The 13,898-nt window shown below is 44.6% G+C and overlaps 1 protein-coding gene across 4 annotated transcripts in view; it reads left to right on the top strand.

Annotated features, from left to right (window-relative positions):
- LOC309696699 (collagen alpha-1(XX) chain-like) overlaps positions 1-13,898 on the top strand; it is a 45,958-nt gene that overhangs the window by 31,040 nt on the left and 1,020 nt on the right. For all 4 annotated transcript variants that reach the window (XM_082518046.1, XM_082518045.1, XM_082518044.1 and 1 more), the window contains 18 exons: positions 3,797-3,835; positions 3,947-4,085; positions 4,356-4,498; positions 4,714-4,823; positions 5,078-5,236; positions 5,369-5,446; positions 5,618-5,704; positions 5,787-5,840; positions 6,490-6,585; positions 7,215-7,268; positions 7,356-7,409; positions 7,494-7,547; positions 11,361-11,432; positions 11,515-11,550; positions 11,699-11,765; positions 11,887-12,075; positions 12,173-12,250; positions 13,429-13,590. In XM_082518046.1, the coding sequence (XP_082374172.1) occupies positions 3,797-3,835; positions 3,947-4,085; positions 4,356-4,498; positions 4,714-4,823; positions 5,078-5,236; positions 5,369-5,446; positions 5,618-5,704; positions 5,787-5,840; positions 6,490-6,585; positions 7,215-7,268; positions 7,356-7,409; positions 7,494-7,547; positions 11,361-11,432; positions 11,515-11,550; positions 11,699-11,765; positions 11,887-12,075; positions 12,173-12,250; positions 13,429-13,590 (1,671 nt within the window). The remainder of the gene's footprint in view (positions 1-3,796; positions 3,836-3,946; positions 4,086-4,355; positions 4,499-4,713; positions 4,824-5,077; positions 5,237-5,368; positions 5,447-5,617; positions 5,705-5,786; positions 5,841-6,489; positions 6,586-7,214; positions 7,269-7,355; positions 7,410-7,493; positions 7,548-11,360; positions 11,433-11,514; positions 11,551-11,698; positions 11,766-11,886; positions 12,076-12,172; positions 12,251-13,428; positions 13,591-13,898) is intronic.

The following is a 13,898-nucleotide window of genomic DNA, read 5'->3' on the forward strand; positions in this document are numbered from 1 at the left end:
CCACTCTAAGGCAGACCCAGATACACCGACCCAGTATTTCAGCCTATCAAGCAAAATATAATGGTCAACGGTGTCAAAGGCCGACGTGAGATCCAACATTAGGAGTACAGAACACTTACCTGCATCGTTTTGCATCAGAATGTCATTGGAAACTCTAAGAAGGGCTGTTTCAGTAGAATGAGCTCTACGAAAGCCAGACTGAAATTTGTCAAAGATATTATATTTGTCTAAAACTGCTGTAAGCTGCTTAGCCACAATCTTCTCTAAAATCTTAGCAATTAATGGTATTTTTGAGATCGGTCTGTAGTTGCTAGTGAGAGATGGGTCCAGCGTAGGCTTTTTTAACCCTTTAGAGCCGATCGGAGCGGGAACGCTCTGTTATGCGTAACTATTTTTAAATCCCGGTAGCACTGCAACCACGTAAGCTAGCGCAAAATTTTTTTTTGCATATGAAACCGGAGGAGTTGTACTTACATATTGTGCCATCAGCTTGTCCTAGGTCACGGTTTCCTTCCACATAAAGCTTTGCAAAAACTGCATAAAAAGCGCTTGCAGGAACAAAAACATAATATTCCAGAAACACGCTTTGCCGGTCCGATCAGCTGTTCAAAACACTTCCTACGTTGGAATAGATGTCAGCGCGAACTTTTGCATTTCCGCCATTACCTGGCCGAAACCGGAAGTGACGTCATTTTCGCGGAAATGTAGTCTTTTTTGCGATCAGGGCCTCAGGGCCTATACTGCTCTTTTTAAAAGTTATCTTTGACTTTATGACTTTCTGTGTCGTTTCTGGGATGCTTAGGACTCATATTGCACTGCTGGAAATAGTTTATTTTGATGCATATGCTGCTTTTTTGCAAATTTGCAGTATAATATTTATTTTCGTTTTTCCTGCAGTGTATAAAAATTGGTGTATTTCAAAAATAAAACTATGAAGACACTCAAAATAAATTTCCTGTGGTGGGAAACTATTTTGTGCAACTTTTTTGTATTTACAGTTTTGAGGGATAAGCCTCTTAAATTTCTCTAACTACAAATATATGTTAAAAAATCAAAAACGATTTTCAATTTTTTTGTAGTTTATTGCACTTTTTTGCAATTTATGTAATTACTATGCACTTAATGAATACATATTATTAAAATCTGGGCTATAATGGTTGTATTGATGTATAGCAACTTGAAATGCTCCCAAAAATGGCTCCACAGCATGTAAAAATATAATATAAGCTCTGGCGGACTTGGTTCTATGGTAGGTCTTAAAGGGTTAACAGGGGGTGTATAACAGCAGTTTTAAAATAAGCAGGGACTTTGCCAGATCCCAAAGAGGTGTTAATTATAGTGAGCATACAGGGACCAATAGAGTAAAAGACATTTTTGAATAACGATGCGGGTAAAATGTCGAGTGAACAAGAGGATACTTTTGTTGCACTAACTATTTTTCCAGCTCGGATAGTGAAACAGGTAAAAATCTTTCTAAAACAACAGGCCGAACTGGCGTGGGAACTGACAGTGCAGATGCTGATGGGGACAATTTTTTACTTATATTACTAATTTTTTCTAAAAAGAAAGCAAGAAATGTTTCGCAGTCTTCATTAGAAGAAATAATGGCAGCAGGTGGAGCAGGAGTAATGATATCAGTAATAGTGTCAAATAATACCTTAGGATTACCTCTGCTCTTTGCAACCAACTGAGAAAAGTAAGCAGCCCTCGCATCTCTAATTGCATTGTTAAAAGAGGCTAAAAGATCCTTTAAGTAAAGGAGATGAACATTTAAATGAGTTCTCCTCCATAACCGCTCAGCTTTACGACAATTACGTTTTATAGAGCGGATGTTGTCATTTAGCCAAGGTAGGGACTTGGAAACAGGCACAGGTCTCATTTTAACCGGACAGATTTCATCTAAGATCGAAAGACAATGATCATTAAATAGATCTGTTGAGAAATCAACACCGTTTTGTGGGGATAGTGTTAAATTAAAAGCATCTGAGAACTTCTGTGCTGTGGAGGAATTTATAATGCGCGACATAACTGCCCGGTGAACAGGAGACATAGGCTCATGAAAAGACATGTTAAAAAGAATACAATAATGGTCAGAGATAAAAATCTCCTTAGAACAAATACAATCAATATTCAAACCCAAGGTAAAGACAAGGTCCAGTGTGTGACCTTTGTTATGTGTGGGGCCGGACACATGCTGGGTAAAATGAAAAGAATCCATAATTTTGATAAAACCTCTGGCAAACAGGTCGGACTCATCATCAACATGTATATTAAAATCCCCCACTAAAAGCAATTTGGACAACCTCATAGTAGAGGACAGGAAGTCGCTAAACTCCGCTAAAAACAAGCTGTTAGGGCCGGGTGGACGATACACCACAGCACAGTAAAAAGGATCCTTACTACCGATTTTAATGAGCTGCAATTCAAAAGAAAGAAAGTGTCCAACTTTCACTGAACGGCAGTTGAAACGGCTCTGAAATGCCACCGCGAGACCTCCTCCACGACCAGAACCCCGAGGCTGGCTGATGACAGAAAAGCCATTTGGGCACATTTCAATAAGAGACGAATAGTCCAAGCCCCGCTGCCAGGTCTCGGTCAGAAGCAGGAAGTCCAGATTATTAGAAGCAATAAAATCGTTAAGCACAAACGATTTATTAGTCAAAGATCGGGCATTAAAGAGCGCCATAGTCAGCGGGGTGAGAGCATCATTATTAGGAGAAGCTCGAGTTAAAGGACGTAAATACTCGAGGTTAGAGCCTTCACGTTCGTATATTCCACTCACCGAGGGGATGAAAAGCCAGTCAACAGGAGAGTCTGGATTGAACCCTTCTGAGGTAGCACGGTCTCGGAGAGCCAGGCCCTGTATATCCAAGCAGGGCCGTGGAGAACAAATTCCTCTCTATGGAGCTGTTTTGAGCGTAGGTAACAAAACCCGCACGACATCGCTTTCCAATCAGCCCCCGCCGCCAGAAAAGCCTAAGCTTCACCTGGATACCTGATCTCCTTCCTCTTCTTCTCCGTGAACTACGGGGAACGCTGAGAACGCTGGCCGAGGATCCAGCCACTGGCGGTAGATGAAAAGTGCCAAAGGAGTGCGGGGGAAAGTGCGGAGAATAGAAAGTGCCAAAGGAGGAGGAAGATGGAACATCTTGGGCCATCATTGAAGATCGGATTGATAACAGCGTCAAACGATCATAAACCAAGGCAGCCAGAACATCATTGATACAAATAAAAAACAGCAGAGTAGAGAAAAAAAACACGACGATAGAACGTGACAAACTGCACCCGGCAGCGGCGAAGCCAAACACAGGCGCCATCATACCGGAAGCAAGTTGTGGAATAAACAATAACTTCAAGATTAATATAAAAAGAAATTAAGTGAAAGTGTTGACCTCTGGTAAGAATGGGCATAGTTTTTTAATGACTGTGGTGCTGATATGCAAAGCTTTTTAATACGATGGAGATCACGTTTGTTTTTAAATTGTAAACAATAAGTTTTCTAAGAAATATTTCTAAGGAAGTTGGTGTGTGCACACACTGTGTCTGTGAAGGTTCTCAGTCATCCAGGTCATCGTAGTCAAAGGAGCTTGCAAAGAAAAGCGTCTGGACTTCTTTAAGTTACTTGAAGTATACGAAGTATACGATTCAATTCATTTGAATCGTATACTTCAAGTAACTTAAAGAAGTCCAGACGCTTTTCTTTGCAAGCTCCTTTGACTGTGTGCACACACTGTTTTTGAATAAAACCCGAGCATACAGCAGTACTTTTGCCTACTTTTACACTCTTGTGTTGCAGTGTGCCCTGAAGTCACCATCAGAAACAGCATTGTTAAAGGTGAGACACGCTGTCCTCCCTTTAAACTGAAACTTTAAAAAAACAAAACAAACAACAACAACTACGAAGGAAGCACCACACTGTGTTTCTGTTACGTTTGTGCTGGTTTAGGGTTCAACATGATGGAAGCCTTTGGTCTGACTCAGAGAGCTCACTCATCGGTGGAGGGAGTGGCAGCCGAGCCTTTTGTCTTCAACACGCTCCCCACCTACACTCTGTACAGAGACGTCCAACTGACACAGAGCACCAAGTGAGAATTTCTTTCAGTCCTCCACCTTGTCTTTGTCATTGTATTTTAATTTGAGTAAACACCAGTTCACTGACATAGACACTAATGCAATGCTTTTCAAAATTTTTGTAGCATGTCTCATAAGCCAACCCTAACATCACATGGTCCTTTTTTGTGCTGTGCTTGTGAGACTCAGGCATGGAAAGGAAAATTATGTAAACTTTCACAGAAATGTGTTTAGTCAGTGATAGAAAAAAGTGAATCTTGCGGTCTGTCTTGCCATCCTTCCAGGTTTATCCACCCCGCAGGTTTCTCCCCAGAGCACACCATCAGCATTGCCTTCCGAATGCTGCAGGATACACCCAGGGAGCCTTTTGCTCTCTGGCAGCTCACAGACAATGACTTCCAGCCAAAGATGGGAGTGGTGATTGACCGTGAGTAACACTGCCTGCACCTTCCCGCCTCCTGCACTGGAAGCATGTCTTTGGACTTGTTGCAGTCCCTTAATCGTCTACATTGTTCTTTAACAAAAACAGAGAACAGAAGTGAACACATTTCTGTAAACTCACCTCCCTAAGCTCATTATTGTGGCTTTTACGGGAAATAACAAATGATGACCTTATTATCCTGTGTGTTTGTGTTTTTGCAGCAACCACCAAGCACCTGTTATACTTCAGTCTGGACTACAGAGGTGAAGTGCAGGAGCTGACCTTTGACCAGCCACAGGTCCACAGGCTGTTCTATGGCAGTTTCCACAAGGTGAATGTAAAACTAGGAAAATAGGCTACCCTACGCTGAGAAGCGCCCTATGGTCGCTGGCAGAGAGATAACCGTCCACTCTCACATTTGTTTTAATGATGGGCAGTTTAGGATCATCATTTAACTTAACCCCACTGCATTTCATTGAACTGTGAGAGGAAGACTCTCCCAAAGTGTGAGGTAGGGTTAGTGTTAGTAGACATGATGACTTAGACCTCAGACGCCTAAACGGCACATTTTCTTCCATTTGGCAGGTTCACCTTTCTGTTAGCCAGGTGAGTGTATCCTTGTCTGTGGACTGTCAGCACGTGGGTGAGAGGCCAGCCCGTCCTCTAGGCAACCTGCCCACCGATGGATTTGAGATGCTGGGAAAACTGGTGAAGACCCGAGGACCTAACAGTGGCTCAGCCCCGGTATTTAACATTCTTTGATATTAATTCTAGCTCAGCCTATTAATGCACTCTAAACATACCTTTAAAAACTGTGGATGATCACTTCCTCTGTCCTGTATTCAATGTCTGTTCTGTGCTCTTCATCACTTCCAGTTTCAGCTGCAGTCTTTTGAAATCGTCTGTAACACCACGTGGGCTTCAGAGGATACCTGCTGTGACCTGCCTGGAGTGGTCAGTGTGCTAATATTTACATTCACCTTTCTTCAACCCTTATTATTTCACAAAAAAATCATATAGCTGTCATGATTTTTTTTACCAAGTGGTGGTGCAACATTGAGAGAACCTTTCTAAGAGCAGTGTAAATTTGCTCACTTAATATCTTTATTATTGTGTCTGTGTAAGAGAGATGAGGAGAGCTGCCCTGCCCCTGCGTACACATGTACCTGTTCCTCTGACGTCCCTGGAGCTCCTGGTCCCCCTGGACCACCTGTATGTCACCTCAAACACACCCAGAGTACTTGTTGCATGATTCCTCACTGTTAAACACTCAGTTCTTTGTCTTCTTTCCCAGGGGAAGCCAGGCCCTCGTGGCGAAAAAGGTGAAAAAGGAGAACATGGCCAAAAGGTGAGCTGAAAGCTTTATTCAGACCTTTCAGATGCAGTCATGGCTTTATTTAGAAGTTTGTGTATAACAGTCAGGTTTTTCTCATTTTGCCTGAGAAGTTGAACAGCTTAAACCCTGCTGCTCCTGCCACAAGAGGAGACTTAGCAAACAGGCATTACTTTTTTTTTAACGATTAAATATTCCCTGAAGAAAATATGCAAAGAATCAGCTAAAAAAATACAAATGCAGCTGTTGAACAGCTGTTTCCATGTAGTTTCAGTCACAGTGTAGGTAGGGATCGCTCAGTAGGTAGAGTGTTTGCCCCATGATCTGAAGGTTGGAACGGCTACCCTGAGGTACCCCTGAGCAAGGTACCGTCCCCACACAATGCTCCCCGGGCGCTACATTGGTGGCTGCCCACTGCTTCACTGGGTGAAAGAGTTAAATGCAGAGGAGTAATTTCCCTACTGGGACTAACGCATACACAATACACAATAAATGAGTGTTACATCAATGCGCAACTGACAGTGGAAGGGAACTTAATCAGACTCATGAACATGAGAACATAACATAGATAATATCTCAGACTGTTTGTTGAAACCAGAACCATCTACCTGTAAGTCTCACTTTTCTTTGAATTAGTCTCTTATTTATTTATTTATTTTTTCAGGGAGAAGTAGGTCCTCCAGGAAATCCTGGACTTGAGGGAGGCCTTGGACCTGTGGGCAGCATCGGGCCACGAGGCATTACAATGCAGGGCAAAAAGGTAGATTTAACCCTCTGGGGTCCAGGGTATAATTGGCTGTGTTTGACTACTTTGGATTTTACCTTTATATTTCACCTTAGAAACAGTTTACTTTGCCTTGTTTTGTAACATTTCTTTTCAGCACAACCTAATGTGTCCGGCTACACAGTTTTTTGTCGTTTTTTTTTTTTTTGCCTGCAAGGGAAGCACTGTCCTTACAAAGTCCAGTGTTTACTGTTTCTTCCTGCACTAAACATGACAACAGTACTCAGGAAAAAGTATGCTGAAAATTATTTATCATAACCCGAATTTTAGATGGGATATAAACACTATTTAAAAGCTGGTATATAGTTTGAAGTCTGCACTTCAAACCATGTCATTTGGACTCGCCCATCTGTCAATGGTCAATGTCAATGGTAACTTTATTGTCCCTGATGGGAAGTTGATTCGCAGTATGTCAAAACAAACAACAAACATACAACCAACACATCACGTACACTCATTAAAAAAATACTATAATATAATGTCGAACCCAGAGGGTTAAATGTGTACCAATACAGTAACTATGGTGAAAGCTTTGCCAAACAAATGTATGTGCATCCATGTGGATAGTTTATTGTGCAAAAACGTACTCGTATTAATTTCTTTAGGGTCCACCAGGAGCAAGGGGAGAGAAGGGAGATCCTGGGCGACCGGGAGTGCAGGTAAGTTTAAAGTGAAGTAATGGAGTCACCAGAACCTAACCATCTGCTTCTAACAGCTCTCTGTCTCAACCTACTCTGTCTCTCTAGGGGGTACCAGGACCACCAGGTCAAAAAGGGGAGGAGGGAATCGCAGGTGCCAAGGTGAGCTGCTTGATCTCAGTCAGCACAGAATGCATCAAGCTGAGCTCTGTTTCTGTCCTCATCTCTCTGCTACATCTCTCACAGGGCATCAGAGGTGTGGAAGGGAACATGGGCGCACCCGGCATCACTGGACCCAGGGTAAAGCGTAAATACATCTTCATCTGTTTGTATGCATTTTTGCCTTTGCTGCCAATTTTAAGTTTGGGCAGTGACACTGAGTTTGAGAAAGTGCATCTTATCATCAGGGAACAGTTTAGACTGTGAACGAACCTTTTCCATTTTAGACACTACACAAGCTGTCCTCTAGCACCACTCTCAGGACAAAGTATCTTTGTTCAAGGTTCAAGGTTCTTTATTTGTCACATGCATAGTTATACAGGTATAACACACAGTGAAATGTAACCTGACACGCTCCTCGACTTGTGCAAAAAAGGGGGGGGAGGAAGAACATCATATATAATATATACATTAGGTGAATGTGCAGTAGTAGCATGTAAGCAGCAAGCAGGTGAATTCTGTATATTAAGTGAATTAAATAAGAATAGACAATATGAACATATTTAAAATTAAAGGGGGGTTCCCCGGAGGCATCTTCCTTGGGGGGCTCAACCCGGGGTAGCGGTCATGTCCGGGTGGGGGCTCTTTTGGCTCTCGGGTGACTGTTTCCTCGTGGCTGCGTGCAGCGGGGCTAGGGGAGGGTCTGTGCTGACGGACGTGGGTTACTGACCTGGTAGCCTGTCTGCCCCTGGGTGGGTCCGGGATGGGCGTGAGGTTCTGGGGGCGCTCCGTCTCTGGGCTGGGGCCCTGGCCGGGCCTCGGGGCCTTGGGTCCTGGTTTGTGTGTTGCCGGGGTTGTGGGCGGGTGGGTGCATGGGGGCCCATCCCTGGCGCAGGGTGCCGCCGGTGCGTCGAGCCGCCTGGGGGGCTCTTCAACTGGTGGGGGAGATTGTCACATCTTGCAGGAGCTTTCCTCTCCTCAGGAACTCTCTGCAGGAGGGGGAGATACAGGAGAGGTGGAGGAAGATCTCAGCCTGGGCGTCTATTGTCTCATGTAGTCTGGAAGATGAATGGATGGTGGGGTGAGTGCAGTTTTCTCTGTGGTGGGGTTGGGTGGACTGTCCCGGGCTCTGTGGGGCCGGGGGGCGCTGCTGCGCTGGGCCCCGGTCTGGATGGGCCTGGGCCCCCTTTCCCTGGCGGGTCGCGGAGTATGGGAGTGCCTACTGGGGTCAGCGGGGGAGCTGGCCCCAGGGAGGGGTCACCTGCCCCTCCCTTCCTTCCCTCCCCATCTCCAGCTGCCTCCCTCTTCCCGCTCCACCACAACCACCCACACATGCAGGGTCTTGGAGTAGGGGTATGTCACCAGGGTGCAGAGGAGGCTACCCCCCCCCCCCCCCCCCCCCCCCTCTGTCCCCTTCTGGCTGCCTCTGCCTCAATTTTATCCCACAACTTAGACATTCACATTACTCACACTCTCATTACACATACATATAGGATCTTGGGGGTGGGCACGATACACAGAGTCCAAATTACCATCAGGGTGTACACTTCACCCCTGGCGTCGTTGCCCACCTCTCAATTTTGAATACACGTAGACATTGAGGGCTAGCAGGAGGGACCATGCGCTTACCTGCTGCTCTCTGGCAGGTAGCTCCATGCCCTCCTGGGTTTTAATTGCACCTTAGAACACACATGCATCAACACTACAATGAGCGGGTGGAGGGAGGTTTGGAGTCTTCTCTCACCCCCGTTCTCTGCGGCCTGCTGGAGTGGGGGGGCTAGGAGGAGTTGGCCGTCCAGCTGCGGTCTGGAGTGTGGGGCCTCCCTGCTGCTGCGGAGTCGGGGCGGTCTGCCTCTCCCCACCGCAGGGAAAAGGGTAACACTACCTGGGTCTGGGTGCAGTTCCCCCCTCCAGGGGCAAGGGTACCTAGACCCGGTTCGTAGAGTACGCTTGGGGAGTGTGATCGTGTGTACAGCGTCTCTTTATGTCTGTCTCCATGTTGGTTGAGTGTGGAGTGAGTGCATATGAGAGCATGAGGGTGGGGATGGATGTTTGTGTCTGTGTGTGCCTGTATGTCTGTGTCTATATGTCAGGTTGGGTATCAGACGCCACCTCTCTGGGGACATCTCAGGCCCTCCAAGGTTTGGAGGCCTATCTCCACCCACCACTTCCCCTGCCAGTGGCGGACTCCCTCAGGTGTCGGTGCGTTGGTGGTTCTTTGTGTCTGGGGGTGGGCGTCCGGGTACACACCGGCTCACTCCTTGGCGGCCGCTTATCGGGGCCTGGAGCCTGGGGCTCGCTCGGGCCACTTCGGAGGTGGGGTGCCCCCGGCCTCTCGGCCTGGGGCTCGGTCACTCAGGCACAGCTGGCTGCCGGCGGAGCTCACGGGCGCGTCACTGCAACCCCCCCTGGCTTCTGCTCCGCGGCTGCTGAGTGAGCCCTCATCTGGGACTCTCCTCAGCTCTTACTGGGACAGTGGCGCGGCTGCCCCTCTGTTGGTCTTCCTTGGTCTCTTGTGTTCTGGGGACCTCTGGATGTCTGGAGTTTTGATCTCCTCCATACCTGCTTCATACCCTGGAGGACGGGGCTGTGGCTCCCCACACTCCCTAGCAGATCGTTACATGGAAACCTTTGGAATGCAAGCATGCTGATCCACACAGGTATGCACACAGGTGTACACATGGGTATTCACAGACGCGGACTACAGCTTTCTTGGCTGCTGCCTCAAAGCACATTGTACGCTGTCTATCTTGCGTGCTGCACAATATCGTTTATTATTTAGTATCTACTGATATCTACTGCTAGCTAGTTTATTGTGATGGTGCCGTTTTTTTTATTATGTTGCTCTTTGTTGTTTGCTTTCTCTTCTGTTTTTTTTCTCCATACAGGTGACCCAGGTGTTTTGTTTTTTTTGTTTGTTTTTCTTTCTTTCTTCTCCCCCTTCTCACCGTCTCTTCTCCCCTTTGGTTTTCTTTCTCTCCCTCTCTTTCTTTCATTCTCTCTCCCTGTCCTATCCCCCAGTCATGTCTGTCCCGTTTGTAGCAACTGAAAATAAAATAAATTCATAATTATAATAAAGGTCAATCAAATGGACCAATATGGCAAGGCCATGATGATCCACTTGGTAAAATAAATCCGCTTGGCATCTTTCTTGGCCTTAAGACAACAATTCTGATGGCTAAAGATCCAAACGGGACACAAAAAAAAAAAAAAAAAAAATTAAAGGAATTTGAAATGTACATTGTGCCGGTGGGTTTGTTTAATCAAACTTTGAAATGAAATACGGTCACTGTAGTTCAACACAGAAAACAACATTCAGCTCAACTGCTGTTCATTTGGTTCTTTTATTTTTTATACAGTGAGGTTGAAGTTGTTACCAATTTAGCAATTCCTATTCAATTATTGGTATCACTTTAATTAAATTCCTTATCAATTCTCTTATTGATACTCATTGGATTCTCATTGGCTCCACTTTGAGAGTCACCACCATTGCTAAGCAACATATCAAAGACATTACATGCACGTTACGTTATATGTTGCAAATGATTTGCATGCTGTGTGGTCAAATGTTTGTGCATGTCGGAGGTATTTCCCCTCTCTGTTGTGATCAGTGTTTGGTCATTACTCAGAAAAAGTAGTTATTACACATATTACACAGTACACTTTTTTAAAAACTAATGTAGTATGTTATTTAATTACGCAAGTGAAAGTGGACTTGAGAAGTGGGATTGATAGACAAACAGACTAACAATTCCAAGGGGAACCACTGGGAAACGGTTCTTCACCTCCTTAGTGAGGTGTAATGAGCTGCTCTTTTATGTGTCCTGACCTTATCAAGTAAAGTCAATCAAACATGTGGTGTGTGTATAATAAAACTGTTTGCTATCAGGACTTTGTGTCTGACTCACTGTAGGTTTATGCATCTAGCATATTCTATCTATCATGTTTAAACAGGGTTTCCAAGGAATGCCAGGATACCCAGGGCCTATAGGAGAAAGGGGCCCCCCAGGTCCTGTGGGACCTACGGTAAGACCTAGGAAATAAATATCACATAAAAGTCTGACCTGTCCTTACAGCTGGTTATTTATCTTTACACTCTACACTACAGGGCTTGCCAGGTAATAAAGGGGAAAGAGGAGAAAAGGTGTGTTATATCATCATTATCTTCTTTTTTTCATATAGATCAGCTGTAATGGCATCTGATCTTCTTTTTAAATACCTTCTAAAATGTTTCAGTTTCTTTTCAATTGACTTTATCTGGACAAACAGTTTGTAACTCTGTTTTTTTACAGGGAGAACCTCAGTCCATGGCTATGATCTACCAACTGGTCACACAGGCCTGTGAACAACTAGTACATAGTAAGCACTCTAAAAGCAAGCATGTCAGAAATGCATACTGTCTGCAGTGCTGTTTGCCCTCCTCACTGTGAGGAAGAGTCCAATAAGAGTGCCAAAACATTTTTATTCTTTGCTTTTTCAGAGGAGGTGTTAAAACTCGACATGTTCATTAACGAGATCGGTCGTAAGCCAGTTCCAATTGAAGAGCCAGTGGGGCCTCCAGGGGAACCAGGAATACCAGGGCCCAAGGGCCCACCGGGTGAGAGGGGCTCACAGGGTCGTGTAGGCCCAAGGGGAACACCTGGCAGGCCTGGATATCCAGGAGAGCAAGGTAAGCTTAGTAGATAGTTTGTTGGAAGCAAAACATCACTTACAGTTTGATGTTTAACCAAAGTTATCACATTGATTTGTCTCTTCCCTCTCTGCAGGAAGGAAAGGTGTGCCTGGGGACAAAGGTGATGCAGGGTCCAATGTCCAGGGTCACCCAGGGGTCAAGGGATTAGCAGGTACCTCTGTATAAGTAACATAATAAAAGCACACACACATTCAAAGTTACCAAACTTGAAATGATGTCAATGGTCAATGGTAACTTTATTGTCCCCAGTGGGAAGTTGGTTTGCAGTCTGTCCATACACAGAAAGACAAAAACAAACAAAGACAACACACACACAAAAAAATAAATAAATATATATTTTTTAAAAAGCCCAGAGAGAACAGCCCAAATTTTGTCATCAACAAAGTGCAATGTGTAATGGCAACAACCCTTATGTTTAGTATTATTATCCATGACAATAGCAACAGGTACAAAAGACACTCTGTCTCTTGGTCTTTACTCCAAGCACTTTATATTGACGACCTGAGGGAAGCAGCTGAAAATTATTAAAGAAAGGATGGTCTGAACACAACATGACAGAGGTTGTCTTCCACAGCACTTGCCTGTTATAAAAGTCCACAAGCTGGACCTGAGACTTCCCTGAAATCTGACCAGCCACTTTACCCAGATTACTAAGTCTGGTCTTATTGTTCAAACACACATTACCATACCAAGCAATGATACAGACCATTAAAACAGATTCAATAAAACCTTTATAAAAAAGGGTCATCATTCAGTTAAAACCTCTCAGTCTCCTTAAAAAGTACACTCGTTGTTGATCCTTTTTCACTGTAGCAGCAAGACATGACTCAAAGGACAGAGCCTTATAACGAACAACTCCCAAATACTTGTAACTGTCCACCAGTTCAATGGCTGCACCATTTACTACTGTCAGTGCAGAATGGGGGGAATGGTTCCTGAAGTCAATTACCATGTCCTTAGTTTTCAAAGTGTTGATCTTTAAGAATGACTGATCACACCAAGAAGCAAACTCATCCACAACAGGCCAATGGGAATCCTCTTCACCATGAAGAAGGCTTACAATGACTGTAAGCTGCATATTTAATGAAATGCCTGTTAGCCTGTGTACTGCGACAGTCATTAGTGTACAAAAATATAGTAGAGGAGAGAGACAACAACCCTGTGGTGAACCAGTAGAAGAATTCAGCTGTTTGGAAAAGCAGCCGTTGCTATATGTGCTAATAATGAATAATGATAAACTCCTTGTTTTTGACTGTCTCGTAGCATGAGTGTTTTGATAAGCACCTAAAATAAAATGTAGTATTACTGTTTTAAAATGTGTATCCACAGGACCTCCTGGTGAGTCTAAGCTGGGAATCCCAGGTCCCAAAGGAGAAAATGGTATGCTGGGGCCATCTGGGATCCCCGGAACACCAGGTCAGCCGGGCGAGATTGGACCACCGGGTGTTTGTGACAACAGCGGAGGCTGCCACATGCTTCCTCAGCAAACAGGTTAGCAGCTAGAGAAAGGCTACTAATCATGCAACCCTGTGAATGTAATGAGTATGAAGATCCAGGCCTGTTTTTTGTTTTGTGTTAACTAATGAAGTACATGTGTAAGTACATGCATGTTTGTCTGGTGTAAGAGGAGCGCTACAGTAGGCAGGATTTCTATTCTCACATTCTGGTGTGTGTTTTTTGTTGTTGTTGTTGTGGTGGTGGTGTTTCTTATATAGTAATATGATCATTTTGGCTGAGAGTGCTGAAGTCCCAATCTGCTGTCCACACCTTACGTTTATGAGGTGCAGCCAATCAGAAGA

This window comes from Aulonocara stuartgranti, assembly GCF_965226115.1.
Source record: "Aulonocara stuartgranti genome assembly, chromosome: 20".
NCBI classification, from domain to species: Eukaryota; Metazoa; Chordata; class Actinopteri; order Cichliformes; family Cichlidae; genus Aulonocara; species Aulonocara stuartgranti.